The 25,021-nt window shown below is 38.3% G+C and overlaps 1 protein-coding gene across 1 annotated transcript in view; it reads right to left on the bottom strand.

Annotated features, from left to right (window-relative positions):
• Nucleotides 1-1,151: 1,151 nt before the first annotated feature.
• Nucleotides 1,152-25,021, bottom strand: part of CA10 (carbonic anhydrase 10 (inactive)) — a 171,817-nt gene continuing 147,947 nt past the window's right edge. The window contains exons 6-10 of the mRNA XM_014255806.2: nucleotides 12,503-12,598; nucleotides 10,844-10,916; nucleotides 5,515-5,669; nucleotides 2,750-2,924; nucleotides 1,152-1,886 (exon numbers count right to left, since the gene is read on the bottom strand). Of these exons, the coding sequence (XP_014111281.1) occupies nucleotides 1,864-1,886; nucleotides 2,750-2,924; nucleotides 5,515-5,669; nucleotides 10,844-10,916; nucleotides 12,503-12,598 (522 nt within the window). The 3' untranslated portion in view covers nucleotides 1,152-1,863. The remainder of the gene's footprint in view (nucleotides 1,887-2,749; nucleotides 2,925-5,514; nucleotides 5,670-10,843; nucleotides 10,917-12,502; nucleotides 12,599-25,021) is intronic.

Raw genomic sequence — 25,021 nt, 5'->3', positions numbered from 1 at the left:
TTTTTTTCTTTCTCTTTTCCACCCATCATGATAAGATGCCCACTCCTGAGACACAAAGGGCTCTGCTTACCTTGCCAGGCTCCAGCCTGTCACAATCACTCTCTAGTCTTTACTGCCCTTCCACAATATCTCCTGATTCACAGTGACAAATCCTACACTATAAAAACAACCAGTTTGCATTGCTGTCTGTCTCATGTCAGTAATTTCACAGAATTTGTGGTGCTGTTTGCACAGAAGGTTATTCCTGTGCTCCGTTTTGTAAATCAACTACAGGTAAATGCTGTTAAAAGAAAATACATTTTCTAGATAGTAAAGTTTGGAGAAGTTTCTCTTTTTGTGTTTGTCCCTTTCAGTGTTTTTGTCTGAGAAGCATGAAGGCGATCTCAAATTTGTTCTCTTCTTGCTAGGCAGTGTAATTCTGAAGAATCCTTTACATAAGGAACCTTAATATCATTTGTGTATATCATTGGCTGTTCCCTCACACTTCTTATAGTGCCTCTTCTTCCATTTGGTGTAAACAACTCCTTGGTGCCAGAGCATTTTCTGGTTTCATCTTGCTTTCTGTGAAATTAAATGTGGTACAACATGAGCATTAGAGATCACGAGGCCTGGCCAGTCTCCAGACTGAAAAAAAGAACCAACCTGAAAAATCCCTCAGTATGCAAGAAGGTCAAACATGCACTGTGTGAACTTGTTAAACACATTTATTGAGTTCTTGACAGTAACCAAACACAGTGAATGACCATTATAAATTAAAAAAAAAAGGCATTTGCTTTTACTTGGTCAGCTCCTGATTTTTCTGTAATGAAAAAATATCCCTTTCACCACCGATTTACAGGATTGAATGTTTGCCCCAATAATGGCTTCAGCAAGGAAAATGACAATTTTAAACTGAGATATGTTTCAACTGCTTTCTGCTTCTGGGCCCAGTTCCTGTTAATGATGGACCAGAAAGTAGAGTTAAAGTTATACCACCTCTAAAGACATTCCCAATTGCAATAAACTCACTTGAATGGGCTGCAAATAAAGAAATGAAGTTAAAAAAGAAAATAAAAGAAGAAAAAAAGAGAAAAACACAAATAATGCATCCACAAGTAGTAGAAGCTTGTTATTTCAGAAAGGAAAAAAGAAATCAAAGCAACTTAACTAAATTAATTTGTTAAACACATTTATTGAGCTGTTAATAGTAACCAACACAACATATGATCTGTTGTAAAACAAGAAACAGAAAATGGATATATTCTGATTTTGCCAAATCCTACTACAGATATGTGACAGAGGGAAATATTTCAATTTCCTTTTTATTCTGCAGTGATATATTTACAATACTTATCTCTCAAAGCCTGTCCCTTTTTAAATTAAATTAACAGAAAGATCATAACCTAGAAATAAGTTTCCTCTACAGTAGTCTTGTTCTGTCTTGTCGGTATCCATTAATAATAGTGAAATAATGAGAGCTTTCCAAGGATTACTTGGCACACAGAACACAACTCCACTTTGATGCTGTACTGAGCCACCTTTTATCTTTTTTTGTTTTTTTCAATTGGGGGTGGGGGTTGGGGAGAAGAGGAAGAATTTTATATGTACAAAGGCTGAAGAGTCTTTCTTTGTGACTTTAAATTAGTTCAGGAAAATTGTAATCACATTTACTGTAATACTTTTGTTTTGTTTTGTTTTGCTTTTTGTTTTTGTTTTGAAATGGCCACCAGTCACATGAATGAATTTTGAGGAGTTTTCCAACATGGCAGCTCTTTTCCCACAGCACATGGTGCATGTGAGCCCAGAGAAGGAGGTTGCATTGCAGATGATGTCAATTCCCAGAAGGAGCATTCCACTGAGGATTTGGGTTCTGCTTGCTCTGTCTCATTTGAGGAGCCATTCATTTACTGGAAGAGAAACAAACAAAAACAATTATGCTTAAATAAACGCTAAATATGAAACTGGTTTAACACTGTGAATCAAATTAATTTAACACTGTATAAGGCACAAATGTCATTTTGTAGACAAAATGTCTTAAAAAAGCCAGGAGGTTCAGTTTCCTCCTTTTCCTAGAAAATAATTGAATGACTGTTTCTTTCAAGTATTGCAACACAGTCATCTGCTATGCTGCTGAAAATGTCCTTTCTTTTCCTTTAGTACAACTCCTTCATAATGATGATATTGCTGCTGTGAGGGCACTTCAACACCATTATTTCAGGCAACACAGTTGTGTGCATGGGCTCAAAGATGCATGAGACACACGAAAGCTCAGTTGTGAGCCACAGCTGTGGCACTGTAACACTCCAGCTCCAGGTGACCGAGCTGCTTCATTGTTTATATCCACAGCTTAACACAACATTCAGCAATTTAGGTGTTTGTTATGGTGGTGCACCTAAAAAGCAAAATTAAGTCTTATCAATTATTAATTTTGTTTGAGATCAGTTGTCATCAAGACTAGCTCATCCCCCTTTGTGGGTGAGTGAACCAGAGCAAAATGTACTTTGTAAGGTGAGAAGACCTTAAAATGAGGCTAGAAAACCAAGGACCTGATGTATTCACTTCTAAAAAAACATATTAGATGTCCCAGACTGTTTTTTTGTCATGTTTTTCCTGCACATTTACTCATCCATTTCAAATGTGTGGCATTTGACTGAGACAGTTATCCCCCCATATCTGGAGTTTTATGTGTTTTTATTTGTGTGCCCTTGGATATCACAAAGAAAGGAGCTCAGTGAAAACAAGACAGGGTTATTCTGGAGGTGGAATGTACCTCTATATTGTAGTTTCTGTGCTCTATTGTTTGGACAATCTTTTCCCTGTAAACTAAAGTTGATATTGGTTCGGATACATCGATTGTTGAGAGGCTGGACTGGTCTGAAATTGTCGCTCATGCTCAGAAATATCTGTGATGGCTGATTCTGGCTTAGCAGTCGTAAAGAATGCATCTATAAAGACAAAACAAGGGGTTTTTAGTAATGGTCTTTTCTGTAAGTAAACAACATACAACACTATTAAATAGATTAGTTAATAAATGGAAGTGAAACAGAATTTCAGTGAAACAGAATTTCAGTAAAACAGAATTTAACTCTGACAGTCTGTAGCCAGAGTTAAAACCATTGCTTGTGTGCTCCTCTGTTTCTGAGCCCATTTTTAGATGAGAATAACCAGTTTTGTGGGGAGCAAATGAAAATAGTATTGAGGTATCCTTGTGGGAGAGGGAAAGGAATGGAATCCACAGTGCTGTATGGCAGCAGCTGGTACAGAACAAGTGAACTTGGTGAATGACAAAAGCTAATTTCCTGAATTTTGTAGCTATCAGTGTAGCTTTCAGTTGAGAAGCCACAATTTTGGATGATGTTATTCAAGAACCAGGTAGGGGCAGGCTGGATGGGAAGGAAAACTGACAGTGATGCTGCAGAAGTCGTGAAATTAATGATATTAATAAGTGAGAGCCTCATTTTTGCTGACAGGTCTGTGATGATACTGTCTATGCTGTGACTGTGAGTGCTCCTACAGCAGACTCCAGCCTTCTTCTGAGGTGGTTTCACAGCACAGAGGGAAATACTGAATCATCCTGTGCATCCAGCACTGGCTGGCAGAAATGGCTGTCATGGTGACTGTGCAACTCTTAATCGATTCAAGTCCACCAAAATCAGAGAGGGGGGAAAAAAGTTTCAAGTTACAAACCAGAAATCCTCAATATTATGGTTTAAAAATATAAAACCAAAATATCTTCCACATCAGTGTACAATTTAAGAGGTTTGTTTATGGCATTTAATGGGTAAATCCAGTAGCTGGGTTTTATGTACTGGAAATCATTAAAAATTTCTAGGGAAAACTTGAGCTAGGCATTGCTTTTTCAGTCTGAGTACATAACATAATTAGTAAGTATTCCACAAAATCCATCTGCAGCATTAATAATGGAGGATATAACTAAGTATTAATGGAGGATGTGATTAACCATTAAAGCATGACAAGGAACAAGTAGCATTATATGGGTTATAACCCATAGGTAGCAGCACAGACTAGAAATATTCGAATCCTTATTTTGCACATTAATGTTGGACCTAAAAATGTTTCATGCAGGAAAATATTCAGGTCCTGTGTTTCAAAAGTTCATAATATTGAGCCTTTTTGCCTGTGCTCAGTGGTGTCATTCTCTCAAATCATTTAGAAAAGAAACAAAGTGCTTTCTCTGCTTCCAGACTAAACTGGATGGAAGGAATATCACAAAAATAAAACATCTCAGGCTTTTTAAGGTCATGTTATTTACAATGTTAATATGATTTTAAATCCCAAAGTGATATTTAGAGTTGTTTTCTTGTTCCTCATTTCTTTTCTCAGGCCCCATTTCTTCTGCTGCCTGCCTGGGGCAGGCAGATGGTGGTTCAAGTATTCCTTGAGGTTCCAGTATGCAAGAGAGGAGGTTTTAGTTCAGCTCACAGGTATGTAGGCAACTCACTGATGGAAACTCTGGAGAAGAGGGCAATTGGTGTTAAATTTGCTGTTTTCTGATGCCAGGCATTGGATTGTAAGCAAGTTGTACAGAAATGTAGTTTTTGAGATTTTTCCACTGGTGTGTTTCCTCAACAGCTTCCTTTTGGATGTGAAGTTTTGTTTTCTCTTGCATAATTTCTCCTGCTTCTCTCTAATAGGGACTTCAATATATCAGTCTGATTTTTCCAAAGGTATTTGTGGTGTGTACTCTGTAATTTTATTCTATACCACAAAGTATTGGCTGAATTTATTCCTAGAAGGCTCCAGATACCATATCTCTGTCATGTGGACAGGATTTCTGAGCCTGAGAGAGTTTCAGGAGCTCATCTCTTCCCAGGGGAAAAGTTCCTGGGAACAGTTTTCTCTCCAGGATTGTGTTATTGTAAATAGATAATATTTCTCAAAACAATACTGAACAGATGTTTTTAGTGTGTTTGCTCTGGTCCCACCAATGGGACCAAAGAGGTGTTCCTTCTACCAGTCAGGGTAACCTGGTTGGAAAAACTATATAAGGGTTGAGAAAACCCTGAAATAAAGGCTTTCTTTGCCTCACAAAACAGCTGTGTGTGCCAGATTGTCTGAAGAACCCTCAATATATTGTGTCCATCAGTGACACTGTCACATTTATGTGCTATGGACGTGTGTTTATTCAGACCTAGGAATGGCCTCTGTTATCCTTAATCACCTCAGTTGTGTTTGCACAACACTGCTGTACTTGTTTTAAAGTCCCCAGGTAACTGTTCACAGCATCACAGAATGATGCAGATGTGAAGAGACTGCAGGAAACCATTTGGTTCATACTCTCACTGAAAACAGGGCCCCCCTCAAAGTTTGTGTTGTGTAGATACTGACAGAGCTCTAAACAGTTAATATTTTTATTTTGAAAAAAAAAACTCTTCAATGCTTTTGCAAACTGTATAAATTGCATACAGAGATCCCTACAGCACAAAGGTTGAATCTAATGTAAAGCTATAAATATTACATTTAAAATAATATTTTGTACCTATCCTAGACTGAATAATTTGTAAATTTCTTTACCTGCATCCTTGTTATGTAGACAGGTTTGTTCATTATTATCCAGCTTGCTGTTTCATAGCAGGGTGGAATTGTCATTGACCCATCATATGTAATGAAACTAGATGTCTCTGGATAAAGTTCCTCAATATTAAGCCCCTGTAGAAAGTATGCATCATCTGGAGAACAAAGGAGGAAAACAATTCAGGTAAAGCAGTAGCATCACAAAACAAACAAACCCAAACAAAAACCCCAAAACAAACAAAAACACCACCCTTTTCATGTCTCCTCCATGCAGAACATGATGATGTGATGTTCAGTTTTACCAGAGAATGAAGTTTAACAGATGCACATTGCTGGATGCTCCAGCAGTTTAGACAAGAACAAGAAACACAAGAAACATCCCTGACCCTGCTGGGTGGAGCTGCACTGAGATTCCCATTCACACACTGAGAGCTGAGCACAGGCACTCACAGGGCAACTCTGAATCACATTTAGGGACCAGAGTCAAAAGCTTATTAAAGTTGCAGTTATTGATTGAGATGCAGAAGCCTTTGGAGAATGTCAACTTTCCATCTTTTGGAGTGATTAAGAATTTTTTCTCAACAAAGCCTCAGGAAGGCCAAGATTAAAACTTAATTGCCCTTTTGGCATGAGAGGAAGTTGCAGTTAATGCATGATAGTAAAGCTGCTCCATGAAGCCTCCTGGCCTCTCGTGCACAGTGGTGTGGGTGCAGTGCCAACTCCCTCAGAAAGCTCCATTCTAGGTGGAAAGCTTGCTGGGGAGCAGTACCAGGGTCCCTGCCTTTACTCTAAGGCTCCCTGGGAATTAATGAGGTGTATTCCTCTGCAACAGAATTTATTCTGTGGATATGTACCAAAATATAATGAGATATGGTTATATCTTTCAAAATTCATTGAAGTTCCCTAGTGTTTTCTGTACTACCTGCACTATTTCTCTTTGGCCCTACAGTTCTTTTGGCAGTGCTGTCAAAGCTAAAACTCAGCTTTTCCTGCCAAATCTTGAGCTGTAGGAGTTCATCCACAGTATTTTAGTACTGGTACACTGCTGCTTGTGTGTATCTCAGAGAAAGCTGGGGTGGTTATGATTTGTAACACTGTGAGATCTTTTTGAACCCTTCCACTTGTGTGTGGTGTCTCTAATTTGGTTCATTTGCAGACGGAACATTAGAATGTAGGCAAGGAAAAGTGCACACTGAGGTGTGTTCCCTCTTTCAATGCTCAACATGAGCTGGCCTTGATTTGCAGAGAAATCAAATGATCAAGGAAGTGCATAAGAGCTAAAAATGAAAGGCATAATTTAACTTGAATTTAAGATTCTGTAGCTGAAGGACATAGCTTAGATGAGCAAAAGTCTCGTCTCTTATAATCTAATGGAAAAAGAGGCTGTAGACTATTGTCATGGGCAACAGAAAATCAAAGAACACAGGCAGAGCAAATGTGACCTTGTCTTTTATTTTAACACAGCACAGTCAACAGGGTACAGGTTCTTGGGGCAACAATATTGGCAGTTACAGCATCAGTTAAAATGCCAAGGTAAGAGTGTAATGTTTCTGTCTCGTTGACCAGGGCCTTGCTGTTACTTCATATTTTAAATGTATTTGTTATTTTAAAAGATAAAATCTTGTCAGGTCCTCTCATGTTTGTCAGAAACAGAGCCCTCTGTCCTGTTCCTGCAGCTTGAGCAAGGGTGATTGCCCTGCTGGATGGCTGGCTGGATCCTCCAGCAGAAGGGAAAGTGCTGTTAGTGTCTGGGAGGTGACTGTCACCTGTTTTAATATGGCCAGGCTTCACTGGCCCATGGCCCGTGACAGCCTCTTTCTAAACCCACATCTTCCTGACAGAAGCAGGAAAACACAGTAAAAATACTTGAACAAGTAGAGATGACTGAATAGACCTGTGTCCTAGCCCTTAAAAACTTTATTTGCAGTGCACTGATAATTTTGCTAGAATTGCATCAGGAGAGAACTGATGGATTTTTTTTCATGCCAGTGCCTGTTTTCAATGAGTCATCACACACTTTTCCTTTTCCCACATGAACATCTTGTTTATTATTTATGAGCCATGGAGAATGGTGTGTTTGGCACCAAGTGCAGCATCAGAATCAGGCAGAAGAGATCCCTAAGGACCAAATCTGCTTTCTCACAGCCATATTGGCTTCAGCTGGGCTAAAATGATTTCAGCCAGGTAGAATTTGCCCTGAAATGTTTACTAGGAGATGGAAAACTAACTGAAGATTAATACAGATCAGGGATATTGATATGAGACTGGAGGAAAATATCATTTCAGGAAAAGTGGAAGATAGGGGTGAATGAAATAAAAGTTTGTCCAAGAAAAAGCAGTACTTATTACTGCCTGTATATGAGTTATATCCCCCTGGGAAGTCAGATGACTCCATGAGAGAAGACTACACAGTAAGGATTTGGTTCCCAACATGTTTCCCATGAACAGGTCTGCCCTTTCCCCGCATCTTGGTAAAGGATTCTTGTCGTGGAGCTGAAGCAGACCTGCTGGGTTGGGATTGATAGACTGCAGCACTTCAAAGTCTTGCTTATATTTACTGCAAATATGTTCAAAGTGCTCAAAATCACCACGTATGATCTCTTGCCAGTGACAAACTTCCTTTCATAAGCCCATCCAGCATTTCATGGATCCCCAGCATCATTCCTATCTGCAGCCCACTATCTGTTTCTCTTGATCTGCTGCTGTCTTTGGATGATTTCCAAACTGAGGAATTCTTCTCTCTACAAATTAGATTTCATTAGATTTCATGTTCATTTACATAAAGGCCTTGACTCTACAACTTACCTAGGAAATAATGGAAATCCTTTTATCCCTAGGTTTGTAATAGATGTGTAGTGTTTGCTTTCACAGCAAAATCTGTGTATGTCCTCTTCATAATAATGCTTTTTATTAGGAATATATTGTTAATTGAGTAGAGGAAGGTACATTTGATTTTAAAGTTCATATCATGATAATCCAGAAAAGGATTTAGGATAGATTTACAGGTTAAGGAATGTAGAGATACTCAATTTCTCTGCTTACCAGACAAAGACAAGACCAAATTTTTATGTGGAATTTTGTGAATCTATAAAGTTATGTTCTTTCCTGATGTTAAGCAAACACTGGGTGAAAGCTCATGTAGCATAACTTCTTTGAAAGTAAACTAACTTATCCCCTCAAATGGCACACTTAAAGAGGAATAATAAAACCGTTTTCTTCTGAGATATCCACACAGCTTCTGACTAAAGCCTGCTTGAAAAACCCTTGTTTCAGCCTTCTCACAGTAGATTCTTTGGGCTGTGATAACAGAATAAAATTAGCATTTAAAATCTTAAAAATTCCTTGGGGTCCACTTTACTTCACTGTAGCCATTAATATCTAAGAGTAGAAATTTCCCTTTTAATGCCCTTTGCCCATGGAAATTTCATGCAGCAGGAGAGACAGCACTTGATTTTGTTGCTGTTCTTGAAAAGAAAACCCCAAAACCTTTTATTTATGTTATGAACTGTCCTGACTCTGAACCAGTGCTTCATTTATCATTCCCTCCATGCTCCTCTTGAGCATATGGGGCCTGGGCATTTTGTCAGCACTGTGCTGAGCATTGGCTCCAGGAGTGGTGCCCTAAAGCAGAAGCTGAAAAACTACAGCTGCTAAAGGCACACTAGAAATCCTTACAGTGGAAGAGGTAAAATTAATTTTCAGCAATCATGCTATAATCCATCATGTAAGACAACTACAAAATTACTTTCAATAACACTTTCATGTTCCCAATTTACACTAAAAATTCCCAGTCAATACTTGTTACTACAGTAAGTAGTCCAATGCCCTGTGGAATATTATGTGCATTGTGTCTACCAAGGGTTTAATTTTAACAGATAAACGTAGTGAAAACAGTGGTTAAAAATTAAAGCAATTCTGTTAATCACTGCTTTTCAAGCCTGTGTTTTGTATGTTTGTCTTCATGCAAAATTTCATTTAGTGAACCCAAATTAGGTGTGATTGAAATTGTATTTCCCTTGTAAGGAGAGAAAACAAGCAATGGGAGGTTGTGGGATGCTCACAGCTCCAGAGAGGAGCTGTAAATGCAGCATACAAATGAAATATTTGGTATTGGGAGGGTGTGACCCCATGGGAGAACATCTGGCTGGTTCCCAGACAGAAGCTGGGAATATGGAATTTGTGGGTGAAAGAGCTGGAAAAAGCACACACAGCCTTAACAATAATTCCCTGTTTCCAGGCTGCTGCAGCAGCACTGGTAAGCAGGAAGCTCTTGCAGAACAGCCTTGCTGTGTTCTTGCAAGGAATCAGGACAAGCAGTTTAAAAATGGGACTGATCTGCTTCTTCCATGCAGAGAAGATGACATTTGATACTGATAGAACAATCTGGGAAAAACATTCAGAGGAGAACCCTCTGTTGCCTTCCTTTCCATAGGTATTGTAGAGAACTGAGTTTTATTATCATAGAAACCTCTTATTTGGACCAAAGATCTAACAAGATTTGTTAACTGTCAGGTAGAATCAGAGGAACATCAGTGGGGTGAAAGGTGTGTGTGTGCTGCAGGAGAGGACAAGGAACTGTTTGTGTTATCAGGTTGCTATGTACTTTTATAAAGTTAAATTCTGGTATTGTTGAACTTAAAAACTTCATAGAAGCTTAGAAAATTTGACAAAGGAAATGAGGTTTTCAGGAGAAGTGGTTTAATTTGTTATACATATTTTTAATTATTTTCTCTAAATTTCTCTAAAATATCTTAAGCTCCAGTTTTCCACAAGGTCAATATATGAATGTGGAATTATTGAGGATCATCAGTTAAAGGCTTCTCAAATGTGAATACAACAAATATACAAGCTATGTTAATGCCTTCTTTCTGTGTCTGTTAAATGCAGCAGTAGTTGAATAGGAATGTTATAAATTTCTGTACAAAAGAAAACATTGATGAACACTAAATCCAGGTAATGGTGCAGCATCTTGACATAACCAGATCTAATATAACCCAGGCTGCTCCACATGTCCCTTTTACTGCTAACAGTAGTAAGTTTCTCCTGAGCATTCTGTGTGAATACAGTATATGTATATGTGAAATATAACTTCATTAATCTGTTGGTGCACCTTCAGACATAAAACAGACTTTGAAGTTCAAAATTCATTTGATAAAGTGATGACCTAACAAGCTTTTTCACATTCCTGAGTTTATCATGCAGAGTTGCTGGCAATGCAAACCTAGAATTTCTGCTCATAATAAAATGCCTCTTGTTTCAGGATCACTAAATGTGTTACTTGATACTGAAAGAATACAGCTGTTACCAGAAAAAATGAAAAGAAACTTACTCTTATATGTTATTCTTGTTATGGTGTCTCTGTTAAGCATACGATTTAGAAATGGATTTGATGATTCAGATACCTGCAGAAGAGAAAATGCACAATGTCAAATTCTTCTCACAAACATTTCTTTGCCAGAACTGCAGGTCTTCATGTGTGCACACACACACTCACTCTGATACTACTCCAATTGGGTTCTGCCTTTTCTTCATTGTTGTGGGAGATATAAAGAATTATTTACTTGTTTTTCTAATGAAGCTTGATAGAAAGTTGGTAAAATAAATAAAACACAAGAATGGGAGAACAGGGCGAACAGAAATCAATGCCTGAATAAAAGCCAGAGCACAGGTTTCTTCTCCAACAGCTTTGATGAAATTTGCAGGTGGTTGATATATTAGGCAGGATTTTCATTAGTATTCTATTACTTTATTTATTGATAAATATAATTTCCTTGCAGCAGGCTATTTTAATTGCAAATTAAAGCTCTCTTCCTCTGGTTTATGTCTGGGCAACATATGAGGTAACACCTCATGTTCAGGTGGAACTTTCCACGTGTCAGATTCTGCCCCCTTGTTGCCTCTTTCTTGTTGCTCAGCAACCCTAAGCAGACCCTGGTCCATCCTCTGACAACTACCTGCAGGTACTTCTAAATATTGACAAGATTCCCTCTGTCTTCTCTTTAATTTTTCCCTTTTTCATGAATGCAGATCAGATTGTTGGGTACAATACATTTTGGATGAGAAAAAAAAAGGTAGCCTAAATATCTTTCTTAAATATTAGACCTGTGTGAAAAGTGCCCTTTTATATCTAATTATTCAATATGCTCTGTGAAATGCATACTTTTAATTCTGAGGTTAATATTTTGTTAGGACCTTTATAAAATGGGATTAGAGTACTAAGGGGAACTAATAGATATCTCATACCTAAGGTATGACGAGGTGAACTTCAGCATTACTCAGAAATACACTTTTTTAGACTGATGAAACAGATAAACAATGAAGGAATATTAGCAACATTTGGAGGGGAGAATATTTTTTATATAAAACGGGAGAAAAGGTTTCTCCAATGTAATTAAATAGGTTTGGGAAAACCATGAAGTCTTGAGTTCAGTGTTAAATCACTATAAATTATAGACTTAACTATGTACCTTGAATGAAACAGGATAGAGACAAAATATTCACCTCTTTGTAGTTCTGTGAAATGGAAGATATTAGAAGTTCTACTTTTAACATTATTTCAGTTTTGTTAGTTTGAAGACATTTTAAATAACACTGAAGAAACTTATTTTGCTGGCTTTGACACATCAGCATGACATGCCCTCTTTCCCGGGGCCTCAACCTACTAGAAGAGATTTGGATGAATAACATTTCATGAAGAAACACTAAATTTGCAAAGCTAGTAACTTCTGTCATAGCCTTAAAGTGTTATAAGTGATGTTTATGATGTAAGGGGATTTTCCCCCACCTCTCTTATCCCTTTTAATTTCCCATTTATTGTAAAAGCTTTGGAGAAGAGATGGTGTGCTCAGTTCAGGGTGAAGCTGTCTCTGGGTTCCAGATCAGACTCTGGGCATTGCTGTAGCATAATGAGGTGTCTAACTCCTACATTTACAGTTCAGGGAAAGGTTTACTATCTCTATATTAGGAATCTGTAGCAAAGAATACTTACTTTCATAAATATGGAAACTACCACCAACCCATTAGGACTCTTTGCAGCTTCTGTGACGTTTGTGTACAGCTCATGGTTATAGTGGATCAGCTGAACCTAGAAGAGGGTGAAGGGAAGGATTATAATTAACCAGTGGAGAATCATTCCATAGAGTGTTTGCAAATACTCCCCACACACCACTTGGTTGGATTGGGGTCCCATCTCTGCATTGGGTATTTCCTAGCAGGGTAATTTCTCAGCTGTTTACAGTACAAGTCATTTTAGTAATTTCAGCCACCATCTGGCTCCAGCAGGTATAGCATCAGCATGTTTTCCTCTGAATTGCCAGCCAGTGAATTCACTCACATCCAGTTACAGATTGCACTGCAGGGGCTGACATCACCTCCCTGTTCCAGCAGCATTTGCCATGGGCACCAAGTAATCTGTACTCTGCAGCCTCAAGGCAAGCACAGAGGAATCAGGGGTTGAAATATTTGAGGAAACATATGGGATATAAGTTTGGAACTGTTAAAACTGAGGCAAAGGAGTATGAAATTTAGGGATTAATTGATTAGGGATAGCTAACTTGGAAATGTATATTATCTTTAAAATGTATTCTGCTTGGTAGAAAATGTGTATTGTCTCTGTAACCTCTGCTATGCTTTCAGAAGCAGGATGAACATCTGACATGCTAGAAAAACAGTGGGAAAGAATGCAGGACTCTTGTGGTAAGGAAGGAGTTATAACCTAAACACAGGATGAGGGAAGACAAGAATGCAAGGAGACTGAGATAAGAAAGATTGGTTACACCTCAAAACTGGCCAGGACTAGTTTTGTGGCTTAGACTGCAACCAAGGAGCCAAGAAGCATGAGTAAAGAAGAAAAATGAAAAGTTCAGATGCAAAGAAGAGCTTGGAAGCCTGAGTCAGAGACCACCGATGACCCCCAAATTGGGGAGGCACAAGCACAGACAGGACCTAAAGCTAATTACTGTACAAAGCAAGGCTAGGAAATGAATATGTGTTATGCATATTGTCTAATCCTAGATTGTAAAAAATAAATTAAAAACAGTCATTGCTTTTGGTGTATATGCCTTTGGGAATGATCCTGCATATACCCAGTGCTAGATAAATACATATCTACTTTACAACTTTAACAAGTTTTAGAGTCTTTCTCTTGCACAATATTAGGAACAGAGAAGCTGTATGACACTGACTCCCTCAGCTGCATTGTCCAAGAGAGCAAAGTTTTTACTCTTAATCTTCTTTTATACACAAGTTCGAGAAGGTCTGAGAGGTAAAACACTCATTGGTCATTAAAGCAACACATCACCAGCATTGGTTAAGTGGAACAACACCCATTAACTGTTTCCTAAACAACACCTGCTGAGATTGGTGTCCTTCACTAAGGACTATTAATTAATCCATAGTTTTACCTTTTATTTTTATGTATAAGCCCACAGCAGTCGGTGCTCTTGCTTTATTAATAAATTGTTAACATGAATTGTACATGATCACCTGTACTTCCAGCAGTTTACTTTGCATTTTAGCAAACTACTACAGTTTTAAGATTATCTGCTAAAAAGATTAATTTTGCTATATATCAAACTAAGGAGAAATGCAAAAACAGTTGTTTGAAATAATTTTTTATGTCTGACTCACTTTGATGTTCTCTTTATTAAAACAGGTTATTTAGGCTGTTGCTGACAAATGTGGTTTGTGCTTTGTTTTGCATTTTTACTGTTTTTGACAGTCATTTTGTGATTTTTAAAAAAATGCATATAAACAACTGGTTTAATAGAGAGGCTTGTCATCTACATTTATAACTATATGCCAGAAATTGTATCCTAGATAAATAAACAATATTAAAAATATTTTTTATTTAAAAGAATAAGACTAAGAATGCATGGAGGGAACTCATTTTTCTCCTGCTTCTGAGCAGACAGCTGTGTAGAGAAATGCAAAAATCGTGCAGTAAAGTGGAAATGCAGTTGGGTTAACTAATCTTGGCTGCAAAATCTACCTTGTTAGAAATAATGGCGTGCTTGGAATTAGCTCTGAAGCTACAATTGGTGTCTAACCATTTCATTAGAGCAGTTGGTAACAAGAACTAACTTGCAGTAAAGGAAGTTCAACAGTGAGCCTTACCCAGCGTTCCTTGGCATGTTAACACAAGCTGTTATTTTCAGCATGTATTATGGCTCCTAAAAATGAATATTATATATATATATATATATATATATATAAAAAAGACTCTTCCATAACCTGCTTTAGGGTTGAAGTAGTTATTTCTAGATGCCATTTGAGCTGCTGACCTGGTATCTTACACTAATGAAGCTCTAACAGAGCCTCATTCCTTGTTTATATGCAACCACTGCAGCTACAAGATATAAAAAAAAAAAAAATACCTGAATAAATGTAGACAATTAAGTCTTTCTCCTTAATATTTATATATACTCTCTTGCCCAAGTCTAATTTATTTACAAGTAGGAAACAAGATTAATTTAGGTAATATTTAAAACTTGACTTTTCCCTTAAGCATCCCCAGGACTACAGTAAAAAGTACAAATTACTGTCTGAAGTGACCAGATTGGCCATGCATGCCTCAGAATCTGCTCTCAGGACTTTCACCTTTGTGCCACCAACAAAAAAACTAAGTAAACAGGCCGAAAAAGTAAAAGTGAGAGGTGATGGATTCTTGACATCCAAATGCTGCTGGAACTGTTGCAAGTGTCATGACCATTTGCAATCTCTTCCACACAGCAGAAAATGCAAGGTAAAAAAAAATCCAAATTGGACCCAGAGGTACAGAAATGTTCCTTGGCTGCTGGTTGCTGAGTGACTCAGGGAGGGTTTTTGACAGGGGAGTTATTGCTGAGCCAATTGCTCCAAACATGGGTATTTTTGGCTGACCTGCCACTCAACCACTCTTGTCACTCATCATTAGCAGATGAGCAAGAGCTGGGTAAACATAAATAAATGGCACTTCTCTGCAATTTGCTTTGTGTGACGATCAAATTGAAGTTTGAGGCTCAAATGCTTAATGTTGATTATGTCTTGGCTGATGCAGAATTTCACTGCAAGCTATAATTTGGCACTGACCTAATCCATCATCTACAAAAGTTGCATCTTAAGAGAGAACAGGGGTAATGTAGGAAAAAAAGGCAGTATTAGATGAGTCTATAATAATTTCTGGATTTGTGCAGGATTTTCTGACTAAACACTGCATTGAAATTGTTTTCTCATTTTAAATAAAACAGATGCTCAGTCACCATGATGATGAACTCAGTATAAATGCTCCATTGGGTAGATTCAGTTCCATGATGGTGCTCTGTATTTCTGCTGGAATTCTGTGTTTCTTTAGCAATGAGCCCAGAAAGCAGCAGAAAATGGTTCAAGATTGTGGGTAGGTGGTGATTGATGCTATTTCTGTTGTTCACTGCATTACCCTGAGGCATTGAATACAAAGGATGCCAGAGCAGGTCATGGACAGAGGAATTTGCAGTTCAAGCCTTCTCCAAAATCCACCAGTACTGTGTATCTCAGTCCACCTTGCCAAAGAACCATCTGTAGCTCCATTTCTGTTCAGGGGCTGGGCATGATGGGCAAGGGCAGACAGAGACACGTCACAGACCGATGAATAAAAGCATGAGCAAAAAAAAATTAAGAGAATTTGGTCTAGTGAAAATCTAGATCTTGCCTCTTTTGTTCTCATTTCATCATCTAGTAAGGAAAAATAAAGTTTAATCTACCCAGTCTTAACTAACAAGTAAAGGTTAGTGTTATGGTTCCAAACCAGAAGCAGAAATAAGGCAATTATCAGTTTTACCTTCTCTCTTGAGCATAGAAATGTATTGCAAATTCAGAATGTTATTCTTCTATTTGTGCCAAAAATGAAGCATGGCATTTTATATTCTTAAAATGCCAGCAATGTATGTATATGAGGAAAGCACAGAATAAAACTGAGGATGTATTTTAAGAAGCTGTTGGTACTGTCCATTGGAGAAGATGTAGTAGACAAGTGGGGGCTGATGTCTCCCAGGTAACAAGAAACAGGAGGAGAGAAAATTATCTCAAGTTGTGCCAGGGGAGATTTACATTGGATTTTAGGAAAAAATTTCTCTCCCCAAAGGGTTGTCAAGCCCTGGAAGAGGCTGTCCAGGGCAGTGGTGGAGTTAGCATCCCAAGGACGTGCAGATGTGGCACTTGGAGACGAAGTAAACTTTGGACTTGGCGAGTTATAGGATAACAGTTGAACTTGTTTAAAATAAAAGGTCTTTTCCAACAATTCTATGATTCTATGATTTTTTTTCTCATGCTCTTCTCTCAAAAGTCTCCTTCCACTTTAGTGACTGGGTGGCTTACCTATGACTTAAAAAAATTATGTTCAAGTCCTATTCTGCCTTTGAGAAGATCTCCCTCCCATCTCTGCCCAGCTCATCACCTCCAGCATGGGAATACCTGTCCTTTGCTCCAGTATCAATATTGTGAGAGGCTCAGATGTAACATTACTGATATTGGGGAAAACATCTCAATAATGAATGTCATGAGAGTTCAATCTGTGTCATTGCTCTATGACAATTTGTGACATATCACCCATAAAAGGCACAAAAAGAAGATCAGAATCCAAATAGTTCTGGCAGAAGACTGTGGGAATTTCACTTGATTTCCAGCACCTCAAAATATGGTAAGAAGAAAACTTTTAAAGCCTGATGAAAAAACCTGAAATTGATATATTTGCTGTTTAAGTTGCTGTTGGAATGTGAGTTGAGAGTTCAAACACAGAAGAGTTTGAGAAAGCCCAGCTTGATTCAAAATAGCCAAAAGCATTTTCAGAATGATGCTTTATTGAATTGTCAGGGGTCCTTTAGGATATTAATGCTGTGTTAGATAAGATGATAAATTAGAGTTAAATTTTTAGAAATGATTCTGAGAAATTTAACACCTGTCAGAGATGCAGAGTCAAAGATTCAGAGAAAGTTGGCACAGTTCTGCCCTGCAGGCAGAAGATAAGTGGGTTTTATTCTTTTTTGTTTAAGAATATCCTGGAAGGTTGTTGTAAAGCTAAGGGAAGTGCAAGTGCCTTTTGCTGTTCATATGAATTGCCTAAGAGCCAGTTTCACATTTGTAATTTAATAGGCAAATTTGAAGTTAAGAAATAGCACCCAAGAAAAAAAACAAGAGGACAGGGATTATCTAAGAATGTGAGATAGTACAGCTTAAGGCAGACAAATATAAAATTATCTTGTTTCTGAATGACTTGAGTGGTGTTAAACTCAGTAGGGAAGATAAGTGACACTTGGGAGCTGGAACTAAGCCAGTTATCTTTCTAAAGTAAGCCCTTTAGCTTCCTCTGAAAGCTTTGGTGAAAGAAGCAGGGTGTTGGCAAACACTGCTGAACAAATGCAGGACATGGACATGATGGTGGTGGAAGAGGCAGCAGTAAAGTCACATTCGCATTTTTTAATAGCTGACTTTCTACATCAGACAACAGAAGTCAAAGCTTATTTTGCCCTACTAGACAACACAGTCTGTATTCATTTTCAGGCTAGTTTATACAGCTAAAATGCTGGAAATACTGGATTGGAAATACCTGAAATGCCAGAGATATTTTGCCTTAATGAAAGTAGATCAGGGAATGTGCTCTAAAATGCTGAGTTCCTGAAGAACCAGTCTTTGGTTTGTTGGACCTTCTGTAATTAGAAAAGATGACTTTGGGCAGTGATTCAAATAGAAGTCTTTGAAATTTGTTTTGTCCATGTAGTAAACTCTATTCTGCTGGCAGAAAGCCTGACGTCAGTCACATTGTGAAAGCAGCTCTTTACTCTGGCTGGCAAAGGGCCTGGCCTGCAGAATGCTCCTGACTGCCATGCAAACAACACCCACTATTCACTTTTGCTGCCACCAGCTCCCACTGGGAAAACTACAGACTCTGAAATACCAAGTGAGTGGGGATGTTGTGGCTTCCACGGGGGAATAATGTCTGAGTGGGGTGTGAAAGGTACAAGCTGCTTCCATCTCCTCACAGAGCACCATGTCCTTTGATGACAACACCTTAAGGTGGCAAGCAGTCAAAGGTTGGGCTCAGGGGTCTTTTCCAGCCTGAATAACTCTGTGGTCAGTGAGGAGGGCAGGCACAGAGCAGTAGTGGTGCCTGCCCCTCTCCAACCCCGACAGCAGCCACCTCCCCCTGCCAGGACACCCTGGGGAGAATGGATGGTTCAGAGAGTGGATGATGCTCCTGCTGTCTCCAGTTTGGGTGCTCCCAGTGTGACTGGAGTGCTGGGCTGTGATAAATACTCTGGTTACCTTTGAATTTATGCCAATCCCATAAAATCATGCCAATATTTGACTGTTTGTGCATGGTGATGGAAATGTGTTGTTTTTTAGGTGTACAAGGAATGATGGCTTTATACAAGCAATGCCTCCTGTGGGTTTTCTCTTAGTCTTTCCCCCATGCAATTACTATTCACCAATTCTCCCAACTGTACTTTCTCCAGTTTGTCCTAGTGCTGTGCCTGACACCTCCTCCTTTATTTAATTTCTTTGTTATGTACCATATCCTCTGGAATGGCTTTTGCACAGCAAAAGAAACACAACCCCCTTCTCTTAGTGCACAGATGAAATGGAGCTGAAAATTACTGCAGATAAAAATCCAGCTCCTTGAACTGTAATGCTAAGATTTCTTCAACCAAAGTAGACACCTAATTTAAGATAATGTTGACTCTCTCTATAACTTTATTACTTTGTCAATCTTACATCATTAAGCATGTATTTAATTTCCTTATCCTGCAGTAAATAGTTTGTTGTTGAGGTGAGATACACTGGTTTGTGGTTTCTGTAGGCAAAACTGTCTTTTACTTTAAATGCAGGTAGTGCTGTCTTTAGCTTTTGAGTTATGGAGCAGCAGTGTAATTGTCCCATTACTTTGCTAAAACATTTGATTATTTGTCAATCATGTGAAAACCTGAGAACTTAAATGTGAGAAATTCAAAAAGGAATGTGGCTGTTATTTTCTTTCATTGACACTTCAGCAATATCAATTTGCCAGGCTGTTGTGAGGAAAGGATTCCACATGAAACTGTCAGTGGGGGACTGTGTATCACTAAAAGGATTCATAATAAAAGATTTATTTCTGATTTTAATATGCTTAATATATATGCAAAGTAAATGTTTAGCTTTATAATTCATTTAAAAATATATATGATTTAGTTTTACTGCATAATATATTACCTATTCGTGTTTCTCTAGCCTTTACAAAGCCCATTATCTCAAGTTTAAAGGGAGACACATAGAAAGAAGGCAAAGAAAAAAATCTAGTTTTTCCTACTTTTAAAAATTGTTGTAGAAGTGTAAGCCTAGTATAAACTCAGAATTCTGTCTCCAGAGCTCCCTGATCTCCTCAAGAAGTCCCTGAATCCTATTAAAAATTGCTGCTTTCTCATGAAACTGCATGAAGATTTTTTTTCCTGGGAGGAAGGTTTTAATAATTAAAATTAGTCAATACTGAAGTGTAGAAGGTTATTTGATCTTGCTCAGAAACTGACACTTTCCAGAATGGGAAAAAAAATGCAATCTCTCCAGTAAATCACTTTGTGCAGAGCTGGGAGTCAAGTAGAAGAAATTTGCTGCAGAAGAAAAGAGGGCAACTCACCAGGGAAATAGATTCACTGAAAACAATTGTGAGTCTGAGCACCAAGGTTGAGATTTTTAGGACATTTTCTGAAAAAAAATCTGTAAGACTCTCAAGATGAGATGTAAAAACGCATTTGTTAGTACTTCAGGGCATTACATCTCTCAACCACATTATATAAAGTTGCTGTTGGCTCTGGTGCTCCAGTTCAAATTTCAGTTTGTCTGCTTTCTCCCTGTAATTCCAACTAAACTCAGCTGTTTCATCAAGTCACTCTATATTTCTGTGCAGTACTGAGGCTGCCCACCTTCATTTAATAGACTAAAATTTTGCTCCCGTTGACCTTGCCAGCCCCGGACAGTGTCAGCAGATGAGAAGATTAAATCAAAGTCATGCCTGTAGCTGTCTGTGCCCAGCAGGGCTGGGCTCCCTTTCAGCCCTGCTCTTTTCCAGCCTTTTTTGATGCTGCCTGTGCCACCCAAGCCATGGCATTTTTCTTGTGCCTGTTCAGACCCAAATACTCCCATTTTTATGAATACCAAACCTTTCCCCTGTCCCTTTCTGACCCATTTCTTCCTTTCACTTAAACTGTCATTCTTCCAACACCATCCTGCTGTTCCATCCCCCACTGTGAATATCCTAGAGAGGAAAATGGTTCTTAAACACACCCTGTTCTCCTGTGTCAGTGGGGTTCAGGGGTTAGTGAATACAAGTCTGAGACCAGGCCACTACTTTTCCAAAGGGTTATCACAGTGGGAAAGGGAAGTGATGCTGCTCTGCCACCTGCATCACCCTGGGGATGTCACAGGTGCCTATTGCAAGTGCTTGTGGAAGCACAGAAAAATCAATTCAGGTGCTCTGGCAGGTTGCAGTATCTCACCTTTTCTTTGTACAGCTAAACTGTATCTTTGCATTCTGAATTTTAGCTCTGTTATTACATAATTAGAATCAACAAATTTCAGAAACAAAAAAAACCCAAAAAACTATCCCAAATGTTGCATTAACTGTGTTATAAAAATATTATTTTATTTTATTTTATTTTATTTTATTTTATTTTATTTTATTTTATTTTATTTTATTTTATTTTATTTTATTTTATTTTATTGTACAAGGAGGGTAGCATTAATATGCAACCTAAATGTACAGTGATGCTGGAATTCAGCAGAATTGATGTTGTGGCTGAGAAAAACCCCAGCATTCTGAATTACTTTGACTTGTTTAATTCACCCTGTTTCATCTCTCTCTGTGGCAGATCAGAAGAGACAGCAGAGAGGAAGGCAAGAAAAGACTGTCAGGGCAAGCAAACTAAGAGATGCAGCCAACCAGCTTTCTGCTCCCACTTCCCAACTTTGGAGCACTAAACTACTGCATTCTATAATTTTTTAGCTAAGTTTATTCTGGGTTATTTGAAGCACCACAAAGTACATGCATTGTTTTGGAAAAAAAAAAAGACAGCAGAAAAATTGCCTTTAACTCAGAAGATAGCTGGGAGAACAGGCACAGGCTTAATTTGCTTATACTCTGAGTAGGGAAGTGAAATTACTACTGCATTTGCTCTTGATATACAATTTGATGTTATTATATTTTCTGGAACTTCTGATTTTTAAGTAAGGAACACCAGAACATATTTTTTAGCATCTTTCATGTTTATTCCGTGCTTTACAAGTGAAGTACTCAAAATTCAGTAAGTAACAGAGGAACACCTTGGAGTTTGACATCTGGCAGCTGTCACAAATTCTGATATTGGGAATATCATGGGTGGGACAGGCATGGATTACTCTACAGGCTGAAGTGAGGATTGGAGTAGTTTGCTCACATAGCTGTGCAGTTTTATATGCTTATTATATTTACACTGTTATTGGCCAACCAAAGGCCCAGTAAATAAACAAATTAATAAAAGTAGATCTAATTGGAAAGGGTAATTGCTACTACTTGAAAAGACCCAGAAAAAACTCTACAGTCCCTGGGGCTGAGGTTGGATTACAGGTCACTGTTGCAGTTAGATGAGAAAATGTTCTGAGAGCGATGCTGTGGAACAGTTTCATTGCCAGTAACTTGTGCAGGATCTGCTTGTACCTTCCAGGAACTGTCTCTCAACAAAGTACCTGTAACTATGCAGGTCTGTCTGTATAACAAAAACAAGCTCTAATCTCAGCCCAGGTAAGACACAAGAGCAAAGAAAAGCAGGAATGAGGATGGTGCTGCCATGGCAAACTCCTCTGCAGGTAGGTAAACCAGCAGCTGGGGTTCTGTGAGCTCCCCAAACTCCCATTTCCTTTTGCTTCCTCTACTGCTAATAACAAATGGGGAGAAGGGTAAAACTGCCAGCAGCAATAAAGGGAAAAAAACAGTGCAACCTATCTAAAGCAGGAGCAGCTCATATTGCTTCAGAACAGGAGGAACACGAGGAGGAGGAAAATTTTTCATGAATCAAAACACCAAAGACAGCTTCTTAATAAACAAAGGACTCACTCTGGCCTGAGAAAGCGTTAAGAAATAATCCAAACAATCCTTGGTAAAGGACAACAATCTTTGTAGGTGGTGTTTAGATCTTTGTTGTTTACCTGCAAGAAACAGTCGAGGGGTTGTGTTCCACTTAACCAATGATGGTGATGTGTTGCTTTAATGATCAATGAGAGTTTTACCTCTCAGACCTTCTCAAACCTGTCTATAAATGAAGATCAGGAATAATAAACTTTGCTCTCTTGGACAACGCAGCTAAGAGAGTCAGTGTCATGCTTGCTGTTCCTAATATAGTGCAACACCTAACTAACTATTAAATAGAGGATTATTTGTTCAAACCAGCTCAGCATTTACCTGCTGCTGGTTTTATCTCACATTTACATATGTATGCACAGAGACATATGGTTTTTAGCTCTCATTATGCTGATCATTTGAGAAAATTTGGTCCAAAAACTCGAAGGCTGATGCATCACAGCAGGTCACAGACTACAAAGGCTGTGCTGGCTTCCTTTTTTCAAGTTGTTGGCAATAGTTTTACTGTCTGTAGCTGGAGGTGTTCACCCAGCCAATATGTGGCTTTTTTACATATAGTGTCACCACTGTAAATGAGATTCCCAATACGAATTAAAGTTACAAAGGAAGCATGCTGCTGTTATCATAGTGCAGTTTGCTCTGCAGAAACTGGTGCAGCTCCACTTCCCCACAGATAGTAGGTGTAAGAAAGGTGTACAGATGAGATGTGTGCATGCTAAGGATTGCTTTATTTGCTTCATTAACAGCAGTTTGATAAACATTTCTTCAGTTACAGGTCTCCTGATTAGAATCAGGGTGCGAAGACTTTCAAAGTAATAAAATGGTTCAATAAATCTGAGGCTATACATCCAAACAGAAATTACTGTACATTTAGAGACATTTTAAGAGGTGTTCACCCCATCAGCATTCCATGAACTTTGAAAGCACGTCTTGTAAATGATTTTCACTGCTTCATTGATTTTTAATATTGTCAAATGCTTATGGCCCTGCAATCCAGAAGTACTTTGAAATCTACTTAGCTTGGCATATGTATTATACTATGGTCTTCTCTACCTGGCACTGTTCAATCTACCTATTTTTCTATATTTACAAGTTTGGAAATTTTAAAAGTTGTTGGTGAAAGGCAGGTTCAGGTACAGATGATAAAAAGCTTTCTGGGTGGCACAATATTGTGTATATATGACAGGAGGATCATGACTTTTCTTTGATGAAGTTGGATGTTGCAGATTGCACGGTGCACACTTGTCTTGGGGTGATGAACTTTCACTGGAGCAGCAACAGTGCAAGTTCTGCCTGCTTCAGGTGCCCATCAAGGATACAAATGAAACAGAATAATAACACAATGAATTTTGAGAAACAGTTTCTGGGTCTTTGCAAACACCACAAGCTTTCATGTCCCGGTCTTCACCCTGCCATGCCTGTTGTCCTGACTGCAGTTGACTCACCCTCTGTCATTTGTAAACCAGGCACAGTAATTACCCCGGGAAGTAAATGATAGTTAATGGGGAAATGTGCTAATGGCTGGGAAGCCAAAAGCGTTCCAAGGGCTGTCATTAGTGTCTGCTGTGTGCAGCCATCAGGAGTTCCAAATTTCCAAGGGGATCATGATGTGACAGCTTCCAGCACTGGACATCTCTGAATTAGGATTTTGAATCAGGCCCAGCTCAAAACAAAACAATGAACTAAAAGGAGACAGATGGTCCCTTCCAGCTCCTCACTGCACTTTTATTTTCCTCTTCATAAACATTAAAGGACAGATTTTCAGCTGATGTAGGATGATACAGCTCAGTAATTCTGTTGGTTTTCTAGAATTCTCCTTTTATATATTATATTATTTCAAACAATGTACATCTTTAGATTTAAGAATAGAAATTCACTTTTTGTTATAAGATACCACTTTCAGAGCACAAAATAAGGAATACTGTCTAGCAGTACACAGATAAAATTGATCTACTCCAGTCTGCCCAAAGATTGATTGATAATCACAACCAAAATATTGATGACTTTACAAGGTAATTTGAAAGATGGATGACTTAAAAAAACAGATGTGATATTCTTTGCTAGGAAAGAAGCCTGTGTCTAAAAAATTCTCTTTTCACCTTAATCTTTTGGTAATTTCTACAGTATTGGCAATTTCTAGATATTTTATTATTTAGTAATACCTTGTGTACATAAAATAAGAAAAAATGAAGTTAAAGCTCACAGTGGAGTTTGCATTTTAAATTTAGATGGATTTAAATATTTTAAATCCTAGAGATTGCATCTTGTTTTTTCTTGTATTGTGACCCCCCCACAGTTTTTGTGCTTCTGACAGTAACAGCAAACATACATCCCAGATTACATCTGTCATAGTCCCCATGGTTTCACTTATTTCCAGGAGGTTTTTGATGTATATGAAGATTTGTGGGGATA

Source organism: Pseudopodoces humilis, chromosome 21 (genome assembly GCF_049639895.1).
Source record: "Pseudopodoces humilis isolate 2021_Gansu_Grassland_sample_001 chromosome 21, ASM4963989v1, whole genome shotgun sequence".
Lineage (NCBI taxonomy): Eukaryota > Metazoa > Chordata > Aves > Passeriformes > Paridae > Pseudopodoces > Pseudopodoces humilis.
This window is presented reverse-complemented; position numbering and strand designations above follow the sequence as displayed.